Source organism: Microcaecilia unicolor, chromosome 8, assembly GCF_901765095.1.
Source record: "Microcaecilia unicolor chromosome 8, aMicUni1.1, whole genome shotgun sequence".
Taxonomy (NCBI): domain Eukaryota; kingdom Metazoa; phylum Chordata; class Amphibia; order Gymnophiona; family Siphonopidae; genus Microcaecilia; species Microcaecilia unicolor.
Window position 1 is genome coordinate 4,772,283 of NC_044038.1, and position 16,192 is coordinate 4,788,474.

Sequence of the window (16,192 nt, forward strand, 5' to 3'; positions counted from 1 at the left end):
AGAACAACAATGGGAGCGGGAGGGCAGGGGAGAAACGACAGCATGGATGCGAAGGGGGGGGGGGGGGAAGAAGAGGGCGGCCCAGGCTGGGACATGGGAGAGAGAGGAGCATGGATGCGAGGGGGGGTCATGGAAGGGAGAGAGGGGACTTGCTCGAAAAGGATGAATGGAGGCGGCAGGGGACAGAGGAGCATGGATGGGCATGGATTGGGATGGCAGGGCTCAGGAAGAGAGGGCAATTGCTGGAAAGGGATGAATGGAGGGGGCAGGGGACAGAGGAGCATGGATGGGCATGGATTGGGAGGGCAGGACTCAGGGAGAGAGGGAAATTGCTGGATAGGGATGAATAGAGGGGACAGATGGGCATGGATGGAAATGGATTGCAGGGCAGGCCACAGGGAGAGAGGGCAATTGCTGGATAGGGAAAAATGGAGGGGCCAGGTGACAGATGAGCATGGATGGGCATGGATTGGAAGGGCAGGACTCAGGGAGAGGGGAATTGCTGGATAGGGATGAATGGAGGGGACAGATGGGCATGGATGGATATGGATTGCAGGGCAGGCCTCAGGCAGAGAGGGAAAATGCTGGATAGGGATGAATGGAGGGGGCAGGGGACAGAGGAGCATGGATGGGCACACACACACACACTCTCTATCACACTGTGTCTCACATACACACTTGCACACACTCTCATTCTCACACACACACTCTCTCACAAACACACTCTCTCTCTCACACACTCACACTTTCACTCTGACTCTCACAGTCACTCTCACATACACTCTCCCAAACATACACACTCCGAGGAAAACCTTGCTAGCGCCCGTTTCATTTGTGTCAGAAACGGGCCTTTTTTACTAGTAAATAATAATAATAAAACTCTTCAATGTTATGAATTTAATCCTTCCTTTAAAAAAGTGCAGCTGGAACAGGAGCAGTGAAGTTTGTAGAGATCAGAGGTTCCAAGTTTCAGGCCAGCTTCATCCAGGTCTGGTTGTACTTCATTGCAGAGGTAAAAGTTGTAGTTTTGCTTGTCATAGGGAAATCAGAATTAAACTCCACACATGGACTCGAGGGGGGGGGGGGGGGGGGGGGAGGAATGTAGCAGAAGTGATCAGCTTGTCCTGAAATAACATTTGTTTTTCTGTTGTCCTAAAGACTCAGAAGCTTTATTTATGATTCAGCTGATGGATCTATTGGTGTTATAAATAGGGAGTACAGGAATGCTGGGGTGACTGGTGATGGCACCTATAGGGACAGGTGGCAAATGAAAAACAGATTATGCAGGCTGGTAAAATGCTGGAATCACAGAAATCTCCTGAGCAATGAAATTCCGAGTGTCAACAGCACTGTTTGCAGGGAGTAACTGGAAGGGACAAAACCTGTAAGAAAAGACAAACCAGAAGATGCGATTAGCTCGACCATCTCTGTCTGTCCCCCCCCCCCCCCCCCCCATTAACCCATATTCCCCCCCCCCCTGTCTCAGAATAATGGATTCCACCAGAAGGTCACTAATTCTAAAGGAATCACTTTCTATGTATCTTCAAAAATATTTTCTAGAGCTAACAACTAATTCTTATTGTACCGCCTTGAGTGAATTCCTTCAAAAAGGTGGTAAATAAATCCTAATAAATAAATATAGTGAAGGTAACATTATAAGTTATAGGCATGAGGCACAGAGAATCATTTTATAAGAGAGTACCTGTGCGGGGGAAGCACACATCTGTTCTGTAAAGGCAGTCTATATATCTAATCTATCTATCTTATCTATCTATCTATCTACCTACCTATCAAAAGCCACAAAAACAATACATGACATAACTAATTTCCAAAAATTACTAAAAACCAACCTGTTCAATAAAGCATACCGTAATGATCCATCCTAAATACTAGCAAGCCAAACCACCACGAGGGTGGAGGTACACCCTATGTAAGCCACATTGAGCCTGCAAATAGGTGGGGAACGTGGGATACAATGCAATAAATAAATACACAAATTTCTACGAAAAGTAGAATCTGAGGAGAGGGGGAGTAGGAGGAGTAGGCTCTTGAACAACACCAGTAAGCGACGTAGGTTAGGAACAATCTCTTTATTTAACTATACACTACTCCCCCTCTCCGCCCATCCTAAATACTAGCCAACAAAACGCATACCAGAACTGGACTAAATGGAATGCCTAAGTTACTCTGTCATGATTGAACCTTAACGCATTACCATTTTAGTTCTCATCACGAAAATGAATTCTTTTTACTTGATTGCCTAATCTACTCTGTCATCTAAGAAACCTTAATGCAATATAACTCTGTATTTCTCCTTCTGGAAATGACAATCGCTATTACGGAACAATGTAAGCCACATTGAGTCTGCAAATAGGTGGGAAAATGTGGGATACAAATGCAACAAATAAATAAATAAATACATATTTATTTATTTCTTTATCTATGTGCCTGTATGTCTTTATATGTGTCCCCCCCCCCCCAAACTCCCACAAAGTTACCCCTGTTCTGAGGTGGCTATAAATTTGTGAATAAATAAATTGAAAGGATTGATGCATATGTGAATATTTGTTTTTTAATCTACACACATTTGCTGCCCCTGCTCCAGTTCCATCGATTCTCTGTACATAACAGCAGCCACTACGGGATCAAGTCCTGTAGATAGAATCTGGGGGCATGCGACTAGCACAATGATATTATAGAACAGGCCTAGCACATATGCACGTAAATGGGCCAGTTTTATAAATCAGAGCGTGCGATTGGTGCCTGAAATTAGGTGCCCTTTTTGTTTTCTGAGCACCTGTTTTTCTGCATGTACATACAAAGGAAGCTTTAGAAATGTCTATCTGACCATATAAAACATTATCCCTAGATTCTGTATAGGTTGGCCAAAGTTGGCGGTGTACTGTACACGAGCATACGGGCACAAAATCATAAAAGACAGTAACAGCATACTATATACGAATGTACAGGCACATGCACACATAAATGATGAGAGTAATGGTGTACAGTATACAAGCGTACGGGCACTACCTTCCCACAAACCAGTGGTGTAGCTACAGGGGGCCACTGGGGGCCTGGGCCCCCTCAAACTAGCTCCAGGGCCTCCAGTTTGGCTGACAGGGGTCCCCAACCCCCGCCAGCTAAGGCATTTGTCCCACGCTGGTCTTACATTGCTCGCATATGCTCAGTTTTATTAAAACGAATCGTACACGGCGCTGAAAGCAGGACAGGGCACTAGGCAAAGTAAGAACAGAGCGGGACAAACGCTATAGCCAAGGTACCTTCCAGCGGCGGCACTGGCGGCGATGGGCAGTGGGAGCAGCAGGGGGAGTGGTGGTGGCAGAAGCGATACCTTCCAGTGGCGGCAGGGAGGCAGAAGCAACGGCGGGGGGAGTGGCAGCGGTAGGGAGGCAGAAGCGGCGGGAGGGGACAGAGTTGGTGGCGTGAGGGCGGCAGAGGGAGGCAGGCCAAAATGTGTCCCCCCCCCACCTTGGGCTCTGGCCCCCCTCCAGTCAAAGTCTGGCTATGCCCCTGCCCCAAACAGAGGCCAATATGCAGGAAGATCAGAACACCCGCCCTGCCCTCAGGGAAAGATTTGGGGGGAGCAAGTCAGGACTGCAAAGAAGCATAGCCATTTTCTTCTGGCAGGGGGTGGAGTTCAGAGGAGTCCCAGTTTCCCTGGGTTACCAAACACTATGTGCTAGAACCTAAGCGAGGCTGGAAGGGGGAGGGATGCCCATATGCACCATGGAAAAAAAAGCCTTCACCCAGGGAGAAGGAGGGCAGTCTGGAACCATTTTCCCTAAACAGCCTGAAGAAAGAATGGAAATAGCAACGCTGAAGAACCTGGCGATCAGCTGTTATCTAATTCTGAATACATGGACTGAATTGCAGGCCCACTGGTGGAATCACAAGGTATGGAAATTTGAAAGGAATAGACTGAACCCCAGTTGTGGATAAAGACTTACACAGTAACATAGTAGATGACGACAGAGAAAGACCTGTACGGTCCATCCAGTCTGCCCCACAAGATAAACTCATATGTGCTACTTTATGCGTATACCTGACTTTGATTTGTATCTGCCATTTTCAGGGCACAGACCATAGAAGTCTGCCCAGCACTAGCCCCGCCTCCCAACCACCAGCCCCGCTTCCCCTCACCCGCTCTGCCACCCAATCTCCGCTAAGCTTCTGAGGATCCAGTGGTGTGCTGGAGCAGGCTCTCACAGGCTCTCGAGAGCCATTTGTTAAGTTTTGGGAGCCGGTTCTCCATGGCTACTTTAACAAATGGATCCCAAAATGTGGGCTTGGGCCCCTCCTGAATTCTCTTTTACTTTGCTGGCGAGAGAGAGCCCCCTGTTAACAATTTACCAGCACACCCCTGTGAGGATCTATTCTTTCTGAACAGGATTCCTCTATGTTTATATCCTTACTTGTTACTTTGTTGGTGACAGCTATGAGGGAGGGGGGATAGTGCCTAGTGGGTGAGGAAAACTATCCCAAGAGGAGGTGCTGTCAGGGGTCTCAGGACTACCCAAAGTGAGACAGACCGTATACCACAATAAGGACTGAGGAGAGTATAAAGTGCTCGACCAGAGTAAAATAACAGTAATAACTTCATTTCATGATGTTGGATGAGAATGACAGAGCTCTGAGAAATCCTGACTGAGCTGGGAGCCAGAGGATTGGATTGCATTTTCACTACTGCCTAATTTGCATATACAGTGTGTGTTACTGAACCCTTAGAAGTGTTTTTGAGAGTGATCCAGACCGGAGTTCACATTATAAACTATTGAAAACTTCATCCGCAAATCCACAGCATGTCTGGTGCTCTAATTTATGTGTCTGTTCACTGTGAGCGAGAAGGGGTACCAAGAATCAGGACCTTGCATGGAAGGAAGTGGAATTTCATGATAGACCCAACAAGGTAGCACATGGTTGACGACCTATCCTTTGGGAAGGCAGGCCCTCCACTTATTCCAGAGTGCTGAAGCAGTGTGGGGAACTACTGCATAAATCCTACGAGAATGGTATGGGATTTGCATTACAAGACGTATGAGGAGAGACTTGCTGACCTGAACATGTATACCCTGGAGGAAACGAGAAACAGGGATGATATGATACAGACGTTCAAATATTTGAAAGGTATTAATCCGCAAACGAACCTTTTCCGGAGATGCGAAGGCGGTAGAACGAGAGGACATGAAATGAGATTGAAGGGGGGCAGACTCAAGAAAAATGTCAGCAAGTATTTTTTCAAGGAGAGAGTGGTAGATACTTGGAATGCCCTCCCGCGGGAGGTGGTGGTGATGAAAACGGTAGCGGAATTCAAGCATGCGTGGGATAAACATAAAGGAATCCTGTGCAGATGGAATGGATCCTCAGAAGCTTAGCCAAGATTGGGAGGCGGGGCTGGTGTTTGGGTGGTGGGGCTAGTTCTGGGCAAGACTTCTACGGTCTGTGTCCTGAAAATGGCAGATACTAATCAAGGTCAGGTATACACAAAAAGTAGCACATATGAGTTATCTTGTTGTGCAGACCGGATGGACCGTGCAGGGCTTTCTCTGCCGTCATCTACCATGTTACTATGTTGACAGATGACCTCCAACTTGCTATAACACATAAATGATTCCTTTTAGATTAGATTGTTTTGTTTTCTGCCCTTATCTTCTCCTTCCTCTGCAGGGTCTACCCATTTAACTCTCCAGTTAGGCAACAAATTCATTTGAAAATTCACGTGAAGAATACGACCAAAAAGATGTTCCACTCCATGTGGAAACTCAAGAGAGTAAAACCTTTCTTCCCGAGACATATCTTCAGTACCCTGGTACAGTCAATGGTAATAAGTCATCTGGACTATTGCAACGCACTGTACGCTGGCTGCAAAGAACAGACTATCAAAAAACTCCAAACAGCCCAGAATACCGCCGCCAGACTCATATTTGGAAAAAACTAAATATGAAAGTGCAAAACCTCTAAGAGAGAAGCTTCACTGGCTCCCACTCAAGGAACGCATTGCATTCAACATCTGCACGATTGTTCACAAAATCATTCACGCAGACGCCACAATCTACATGCTAAACCTCATGGACCTGCCTCCCAGAAACGCCATAAGATCAGCCCGCAAATTTCTCAATCTGCACTTCCCCAGCTGCAAAGGACTAAAATACAAGCTGATACATGCCACCACCTTCTCTTACATGAGCACGCAGTTGTGGAATGCATTACCTACAGCCCTGAAAGCTATTGACGAAATAACTAACTTCCGCAAATCTCTGAAGACACATCTATTCAACAAAGCCTACAAAGAGAACCCATGGAGGGGCATAATTGAACGAAAACGTCTATCTCCATGGGCGTTTATCTCCGAGAACGGGTCCGTGAAGGGGCGGACCGAACCGTATTTTCGGAAAAAATAGACGTCCATGTTTTATTCGACAATGTGTGAGCTGGGCGTTTTTGTTTTTCAGCGATAACGGAAAATGAAAGCGCCCAGCTCAAAAACGAATAAATCCAAGGCATTTGTTCGTGGGAGGGGCCAGGATTCGTAGTGCACTGGTCCCCCTCACATGCCAGGACATCAACCGGGCACCCTAGGGGGCACTTTTACAAAACCAAAAAAACAGGTAAAAGAGCTCCCAGGTGCATAGCACCCTTCCCTTGTGTGTTGAGCCCCCCAAATCCCCCTCAAAACCCACTGCCCACAAGTCTACACCATTACTATAGCCCTAAGGGGTGAAGGGGGGCACCTACAAGTGGGTACAGTGGGTTTGGGGGGGGTTGGACGACTAATAAGCATTAAGCAGCACAATTGTAACAGGTAGGGGGGATGGGCCTGGGTCCACCTGCCTGAAGTCCACAGCACCCCCTAACAACTCCTCCAGTGAGCTGCATACTGCTGCCAGGGAGCTGGGTATGACATTTGAGGGTGAAAATAAAAAGTTGTGAAACATCATTTTTTTGTGGTGGGAGGGGGTTAGTGACCACTGGGGGAGTCAGGGGAGGTCATCCCCGATTCCCTCCAGTGGTCATCTGGTCATTTAGGGCACTTTTTGGGGCCTTATTCGTGAAAAAACAGGGTCCAGGAAAAGTGTCCTAAATTCTAGCTACAAACGCATACTTTTTTCCCATTATCGGTGAAATGCGCCCATCTTTGTTCGGCAGATAACCACGCCCCAGTTCCGCCTTCGCCGCACCTCTGACACGCCCCCATCAACTTTGTCCGCATACGCGACGGAGTGCAGTTGAAAACGTCCAAATTCGGCTTTCGATTATACCGCTTTATTCGTTTTTGTGAGATAAACGTCCATCTCCCGATTTGGGTCGCAATATAGGCGTTTTTCTTTTTCAATTATAAGCAGGATAGCCTTACAAAACTACCTCACCAACCCACCCAGTTATTAAAATCCACCATCTATACTATCCTGCCCAACACCTTCCTTCTCTCTTCCCTTTCTTAATCTCTGTATATTACTAACTGTATCTGATATCCTGGAATGACTATGTCATAACAAAACTCTGTAAGCCACATTGAGCCTGCAAATAGGTGGGAAAATGTGGGATGCAAATGCAATAAATAAATAAATATTTATGGCTTCATTTCTCCTTTTGGTGTATGATACTTACCAGAAGTGAGGGGAATTATCATGTACCCTACAGGTGTCACCCCACCTGCTACAAGTATTGCACTTGTAGCAGCTGGAACAGATGTGGCTGATGTGATTGTTGTAGATTGTGGGGTGGTTTTTCCACCTGTAAGTCCAATACCCAGTGTGTCTAGATCAGCCTGTTGCTGCTGTGCGATCCAGTTTTTCACAATTGGATCTTGCTCATATGTTTTAAGATCACCAACATTTGTGCCAAGCAAATTCTTTACATCCGAGACACTGAGTTGCTGCAAACAAAACATGCAAACAGCTATGAAAGAGCTGCATTAAAAGTAAGAACAATTTGAGCATTTTAAAAACAGTTTAATTACATTGACAACAGCTGGAGAGAGATCAGTCAGTAAGGAAAAGGGCATTGGATACCATGAGGAAAGTCACAGATTGGCATTATACGGCAGCTCCTTATCGACCACAGACTATACAAAATAAGTACAAGGTATCTTTAGAGCAGGAGTAGATGCAGCCCCAGTAATGACTGCAGACAGTGGCGTTCCTAGGGGGGGCGGACACCCAGGGCGGTGCCCCGCCCCCCCGGGTGCAGCACCCCCCCCCCCCCGATGCAGCGCGGACCCCCCCGGGTACAGCACCCCCCCCCCGATGCAGCGCGGAACCCCCCCCCCGGGTGCATGCCGCTGGGGGGGGGTGCCGCAGCGCGCGCCTGCTCAGAGTTCCCTGACTTCGCGCGTTCGCTGGAGCTCCCTCTGACCCGGAACAGGAAGTAACTTGTTCCAGGGCAGAGGGAGCTGCAGCGAACACACGAAGTCAGCGAACTCAGAGCAGGCGCGCACCGTGGCACCCCCCAGCGTCGTGCACCCGGGACGGACCGCCCCCACCGCCCCCCCCTTGGTACCCCACTGACTGCAGAAAAAGGCCAGCCAGCAAATCCAGTCTTTCCAGTCATTCTAAGGACATGTCCCAGTTGCCAGAAGACGTTCGACCTCTTGCAGGACATCTCTGCTGATCTGAGCCAGTTTTGCTCATCCTCTGCTTTACTGCATCACCATATCTGGCAGATGAACATACAAAATCCCCCACTTCGTTCACACCAGCGCCCCTCCCTTCTCAAGTCTAATCACTAAAGTTTTGTAATGATTTAAATAACCTGCAGCAGTAGAGTCCACTGTCCAAACACCCAGCTTCCCATATAGTCTGCTAGACAGACCCAGCTGTATGAGTGCCTACATTCCCGCTAGAATTTCTAGCTATCACTGTACTTGCAGCTTGCCAGCTAGTTAATTCTAACATTAATCACTGCCTGGAGTGCCGAGGGAACAAAGCAGGTTGGTAGGGCCCAGGGAGGAGGGGCAGAGGGAGGTGGAAAACAACACTGGACCTGCAGGAAGGATCAGGGGGGAAGAGGGAAGAAGCTGCACATGAATGGAAAGGAAGGGACAGGAGGGAAATGCTGTACATGGATGAAAGGGGAAAGATAGGGGGAAATGTACATAGAAGGGAGGGGGGGGAATTCTGTAAATGGATGGAAAGAAAGGGAAGGAGCAAATGCTGCACATGGGGGGACAAGAAAGGAAAGGATGCTGGAATGGTGCTGGGGGAGAGAAAGAAATGCCAAGATGGATGGGGGGGGGAGAGGAAGAGATGCCAGGTCAACTGACAGGAAGTCAAGATGTGGGGAGAGAGCTACCAGGATGGTGGGATGGGGGAGAGATTCCAGAACAGCTGCCAAGATGGGGGAGGGGGAGAGAAAGAAGGAAGGAAGAGAGAGGGGTGCTGGACCTTCAAAGGGGAGACAATAGGAGTGAGGAACTACTTGCTTGGCCCCTGAGAGGGGGGCAGAGGTAGAGAAGAGATAGAGATACTGGCCTGGGGAGGGGGGAGACAGGAGGGAAAGAAGAGAGAGGGAGGCATGCTGACAAGTGGTGGAGCATAGGGACACACAAGACTTATGTTGAAAAGGGCAAGAATAGGGATACAGAGATGGAAGATGCTCAACATGGCGGGAAGAGAGGGGCAAGGACGCAGGGGTGATGCTGGGTCAGATGGACGCAGAGAGAAGATGGATGGTGGACATGGAGAGAAAAGAGGAAATTGGCAAGGAGACTCTGGCAAGACAGTTAAGAGAAGAAAGAGGAAAGCAGAAACCTGAAACAGGGACCAACACAATAAGAAAAATAAAATGACCAGACAAGAAAGGTAGAAAGAAAATGTTATGTTCTATTTACTGATTGGGATACATCTGTTTTTGGAATGTGCATTTGCCAGAACTGGTTTTAGACATAGCTGGGATCTGCAAGAAAAATCTCACTCATTGGCCTTTAATCTCCAGCATAACTGTGGTGAATCTCCAGCTTTGGGATGGGTCATCCTTGGTATCTCTGCAGATCCGGTGTGTGATTGCCTACATTTCTACCAGGACTTCTAATATTTCATATTACCCATCCTTGAATTATTGTGTCACTAGCTGGTACTTATAAAAAGGCAACCCTTCAAATATTACACAAGGTCCTGGAGCACCCGTTCTCTCAACAAATGGTGCTGCTACAGACCCCTACACAGTTACTACAGGCTAGCAGAACCCTTCACGTCCGTCACCCATGCAGAATATGGACATGCTTCGTAACCCTTTCACAACGTCAGTGATGCACTCGACATGTAACAGGCAGCCTCAAGACTGTCACTCTTCATTTCTGTGCTAAGTAAACCTTTTCGTGGAATCAAGAACGTCAACCCAAGAATCTCCACTGTAAAAACTAAACTCTTTCATGTCCTGTCCTTCCAGTGCTGTTTGAAAATAAATCTGTGGTGCTCTGTTGGCATCTTTTGTCCAATCCCAATTGTGTATTGCATCCTGCAGAAATGTGGGGGTCCCTCCAAGCAGTTGCCAGTATATAAGGAATGTGGGGTGCTTGTTTGATTTGAATCACTATGTCCAGCCACACACGTGCAAGATTGATTAGATGTCACCTAGCAGTAAACATGCGGCATCAGTCACGTACCTGAAGTTCACTGGGTTTCAGCCCCATGAATGTCTGAATATCCATATTGACGTTAGACTGAGCCAAGCTCTTCAAATCAGCAACTGGAGCCCCACCTTGAGGAAAACAATCAGCGGAAAGTATTGATTAAACTGGGGATTGCAAATGGTGTCCCGCAGCCCTCTGTACTGGGACAAGGCACAACAACCCTCCAGAAAGCTCTAACGAAGACATTTTTAGAGGACAGAGGGCTCAAAATCTGCTCTTTCTGCAAATGATGTCACCAATTAGCTGACATAAGACAACGACACCATCATTGCAGACGTTAGTTATCAAAATAACATGCAAAACTGTTACTGTCATCATCGCCAACCAAGGCTGAAAATCTGCTGGAGAGGGAAACTAAAAAAAAGGTTCCGGAGGCTTTCCAGAGCTCTGCATCCATGAACATATGGTCAGTAGAAGATAGGATTAGCAGCCAAATTTGGTTCTCGGTTCAGACCTGTTTCTTGAGCTGAATGGTTGTGGCAGCCTCCATTGAATTAGGATTTTCTGCGAAATACTACTACTACTTATTTCTATAGCGCTACTAGATGTACGCAGCGCTGTACACTTGAACATAAAGAGACATACTGGTCTTATGGTGAGTACTGGCCAGCACGGCTGCTGCCTTGGCCACAAGAGGGCAGTGTAGTACTCTGCTTATACATGGCAGGAAACCTGCAGGTGAAACCAGGGGTAGCTGTTAGGCTAAGTTGAAGAAGCTCAGGCCTAATGATTTTCTGAAAAGCACCTGACCTGATGGCTCCTATATCCAATAAACTAGATATTTGCATAAATAGAGGCTTTGCAAACAACATTGCCAACTGATGAAGGTTAATTTGAAATTTCAAAGCAGAATTAGATGAAGGTATTTTTTGCTCTGGATAGCATTTTGTATTCCATGGCGCACATCCTTTTAACAGGGAGATGTTAAGGTTAGTGGAATAACGGTGGATAAACAACTCATTCCCCAGTTCTATACAAGCTGCCTAAATGTGGATGTGCAAATGAACACCCAGTTGTACAATACAGTCAGTCAGTTACCTTCTATTTATGTTTACTGTAAACTGCACTGACAACTGCCTTATTAAACTTGAAACTTGTCTTGTATAACATAATTAGCTTTTTTTTTTTTTAGTTACATTTGTACCCCGCGCTTTCCCACTCATGGCAGGCTCAATGCGGCTTACATGGGGCAATGGAGGATTAAGTGACTTGCCCAGAGTCACAAGGAGCTGCCTGTGCCGGGAATCGAACTCAGTTCCTCAGTTCCCCAGGACCAAAGTCCACCACCCTAACCACGAGGCCACTCCTCCACTAATTGGAGCTAAATTGATGTAATGTGATATGATATAGTTCTTGCATCCCGCCAACTCCCACTGAAACAATGGCTCAAAGTGGTTTACAAGTTAAAGACAGAAAGTTTAACTTGTAATGTACATAACAGTATTGTAAGCCACATTGAGCCTGCAAAGAGGTGGGAAAATGTGGAATACAAATGCAATAAATAAATAAACTAAAACATACAGATTTAAGACAAAAAATGCTTGAACAGATAAGTCTTAAGATTTTTATGAAATTGAAAATAACCAAAGGAATTTCGAAGAGTAATAGGAAGAGAAAGCCAAAACTGAGGAGCATAGTAACAAAAAGAACTTTCCAATATTTTCTTATATTTAGACAAAATTAGCACTTAATTGGAGAAAACTACTACTACTACTACTATTTAGCATTTCTATAGCGCTACAAGGCGTACTCAGCGCTGCACAAACATAGAAGAAAGACAGTCCCTGCTCAAAGAGCTTACAATCTAATAGACAAAAAATAAAGTAATCAAATCAATTAATGTGTACAGGAAGGAAGAGAGGAGGGTAGGTGGAGGCGAGTGGTTACAAGTGGTTACGAGTCAAAAGCAATGTTAAAGAGGTGGGCTTTCAGTCTAGATTTAAAGGTGGCCAAGGATGGGGCAAGACGTAGGGGCTCAGGAAGTTTATTCCAGGCGTAGGGTGCAGCGAGACAGAAGGCGCGAAGTCTGGAGTTGGCAGTAGTGGAGAAGGGAACAGATAAGAAGGATTTATCCATGGAGAGGAGTGCACGGGAAGGGGTGTAGGGAAGGACGAGTGTGGAGAGATACTGGGGAGCAGCAGAGTGAGTACATTTATAGGTTAGTAGAAGAAGTTTGAACAGGATGCGAAAACGGATAGGGAGCCAGTGAAGGGTCTTTGGAGAGGGGTAGTATGAGTAAAGCGACCCTGGCGGAAGACGAGATGGGCAGCAGAGTTTTGAACCGACTGGAGAGGGGAGAGGTGACTAAGTGGGAGGCCAGCAAGAAGCAGATTGCAGTAGTCTAAACGAGAGGTGACAAGGGTGTGATGAGGGTTTTGGTAGAGTGCTCGGAAAGAAAGGGGCGGATTTTACGGATGTTGTAAAGAAAGAAACGACAGGTCTTGGCAATCTGCTGGATATGAGTAGAGAAGGAGAGAGAAGAGTCAAAGATGACCCCAAGGTCTGTTAATTGGCATTAACAGACACTAATTAGCATTAACAGACACTAACTGGCATTAACAGACACTAATTAGCAACTGCGCATCATCTTGTTCCCTCAGCTATACGGCAAGACGTATTGTAGAAAGTCTTTAGCATCATATCTCTGTTAGTCAAATGTTCTAATGCTTCTTAGGTGTATCATTAGTGTTATACTAACATTGTATTAGATTTCTGGTAATTGAATTTCATTGCTGTTAAATGTGTAGATTTTTGACACTGTTTCATGGTAGTTCTATTATTTAGGTTTCAGTTTACTGTTTTCAAATTTACCTCATTTACTGTATTTATGTTTATTCTTGGTTATTTTACTAATTTTTATGCTGTTGACAAGCTTGTAAGTTTCATGTTAAACTGTACCTGCTGTACACCGCTTTGGGTGAATCTCTTCACAGAGGCGGTTAATAAATGCCAATAAATAAATAACTGATTTACACCCGTATTCTGTAAACTGAGCACCTAACTCATGCAAAACTCTAACGGGGGCGTGGCCAAGGGAGGGTCATAGGCAGGTCATGGGCATCCCCAGGATTTAGGTGCGGCGTTCTAGAATACTTCCATTTCCACATCTGACTGACAGTAGTTAAGTGTAAGCGTTTACTCCAGTCTTTGCCAGGGCTCACGACGAAAGTTAGGCGTGAAAATGACATAAGCTAGTATTCCATACAGGTCCACCAAGAACTGCCTTTATAAAATTCACGCTTTGCACGCATCATCCCAGTGCTGACTTTGCCTCTTACTGAATTTACCCCCTTACTTCATAAAGCAGGGAAATGGTCTCCTGATTAAAGCTGCAGCTCGTGCATCTGAAATACCAGCTTCAAATCCTTCTGTTCCCACTGGCACCCCCTTGTGGCCTTGGGTAAGTCACTTCATCTGCTGTTGTCCGCTGTATGATTTAGATTATGAACCCACCTGCGCAAGGAAATAGCTCCTAATTGTAACCCACTCTCAGCTTGTATCTGGAAAAGGTGAGTAATTAAATGCAAATGTATGCAGGCTGTTTTTAATAGAGTTGCTAATTATTAAAGAGAAACACAGGTAATGATCTTTGAGCATTTGTAAACAGCAAGAGAGTTAAAACCTCTGCACAGGGACTATTTAAAAATTGGCTCCGCTCTGCCCAGATTTAACTTTTCATGCACCAGGTGCAGCCACAGGTACCGGAGTTCGGCAGGAAACACAGGCCATTGATCACATGAAATAATTCTTAATGGATGCCATTTTTAAATTTTCTGACAGAGTCGGCAACGCAGGATCCACACCAGTCAAATGAAATTAATAAAATTCAGTCAGTTTAAAATATAAGGGAGGAACAGAAACATGGCTTCAACAGTAGAACACAGACCTACCAAGATACGGCTGTATGAGGCTGTAGTATGAACTTGAATTGCTTGCGCTGCTAAATGCCTCCTTAGCTTTCTCATACAAAATGTCTTTTTTATCTTGGGTACACGTTGAAATGTCTAAGGTTCCAGCATCCCTACAGAAAGAAAAACTGCATGAGATAAAGATAAAGAAACAGCTCTCTCTCTCTCTCCCTCTATTAGTCCAGCGTCTCTCTCCCCCCGATCCACTCTCTTTCTCTCTACTTCCTCCCCCCCCTCCCCAGGTCCAGCATTTCTCCCCCTCTTCGTTGTTCTAGGCCTTTCTATCTCTCTTACCTCTGCTTCCCCCTCCATGTCCAGCATCTCTCCCTCTCTTCGTTGTTCTAGGCCTCTCTATCTCTCTTACCTCTGCTTCCCCCTCCATGTCCAGCATCTCTCCCTCTCTTCGTTGTTCTAGGCCTCTCTATCTCTCTTACCTCTGCTTCCCCCTCCATGTCCAGCATCTCTACCTCTCTTCGTTGTTCTAGGCCTCTCTATCTCTCTTACCTCTGCTTCCCCCTCCATGTCCAGCATCTCTACCTCTCTTCGTTGTTCTAGGCCTCTCTATTTCTCTTACCTCTGCTTCCCCCTCCATGTCCAGCATCTCTCCTCCCCCTCTCCTTTCCTCCAGGTTTCTCTTTGTTTCTCCCGCCTCTAACTTCCTACATGTTCACCATCACCCTCTCCCCCACCCACGTGCATATACATCTTCTCTCTGTACCCCTCCTTCCTATTTCTCTTAACATGCACGGGTCGCTGGCAGAGGCAGCACTGAAAACTGGCTGCCTCTTGGCCAGCCCTGGTAAGGTCTTTCTTCTGTGGAATCCCGCCTCTCTGATGCAAATTCCTGTGGATGGGCCACCGTAGAGGAAGGGCCCTAATGGGGCTATCTCTACTGACGACCCACACATGTTGGGGAGAATCAGGATGTGTGTGTGTTGTGGAGGGGGGGGGGGTGCAGAAGAAGGGAGAGATACTGGAACTGCAGATGACCCCTACCACTGGGCCACCATGGGCATTTTGGTAAGCTGGATCAACAGTAGCTATACCCCTGCTTTCACTTTAGATGAGATTATAAGTACATAAGAATTGCCATACTGGGACAGACCGAAGGTCCATCAAGCCCAGCATCCTGTTTCCAACAGCGGCCAATCCAGGTCACAAATACCTAGCAAGATCCTAAAACAGTACAATACACTTTATGCTGCTTATTCTAGAAATAAGCAGTGGATTTTCCCTGTCCGTTTTAATAATGGTCTATGGACTTTTCCTTTAGGAAGCCATTGAAACCTTTTTTAAACTCTGCTAAGCTAACCACTTTTACTACATTCTCTGGCAATGAATTCCAGATTATAGCCTCCTAGGCAGTCACATCCTGATCTTGGTTACCATCAATGAATACCACTATATCCAGGTCTACCCATCTCTTAACATTACTATTATTTTGTAATTACAGAGCTCCGACGTGGCCCCCAGCTGACTATGAGTGTTCCAAAGACTTACTTCAAAGCATCTGGAGAGATATTGGAAATCTGGGCAGCGTCCAGTGTGCAGAGATACTGGCCGTTGTTCTTCAGGATTTGTCCTGTCAATGGGTTGCCTGACTGTAGATACCTTGTTAAAATGGCAATGGTCTGAA

The 16,192-nt window shown here is 46.3% G+C and overlaps 1 protein-coding gene across 1 annotated transcript in view; it reads right to left on the minus strand.

Annotated features, from left to right (window-relative positions):
* Positions 1-1,110: 1,110 nt before the first annotated feature.
* The window catches only part of MSLN (mesothelin), a 97,351-nt gene continuing 82,269 nt past the window's right edge, over positions 1,111-16,192 (minus strand). Inside the window, exons 33-37 of the mRNA XM_030211998.1 lie at positions 16,057-16,187; positions 14,539-14,669; positions 10,622-10,716; positions 7,627-7,894; positions 1,111-1,382 (exon numbers count right to left, since the gene is read on the minus strand). Of these exons, the coding sequence (XP_030067858.1) occupies positions 1,306-1,382; positions 7,627-7,894; positions 10,622-10,716; positions 14,539-14,669; positions 16,057-16,187 (702 nt within the window). The 3' untranslated portion in view covers positions 1,111-1,305. The remainder of the gene's footprint in view (positions 1,383-7,626; positions 7,895-10,621; positions 10,717-14,538; positions 14,670-16,056; positions 16,188-16,192) is intronic.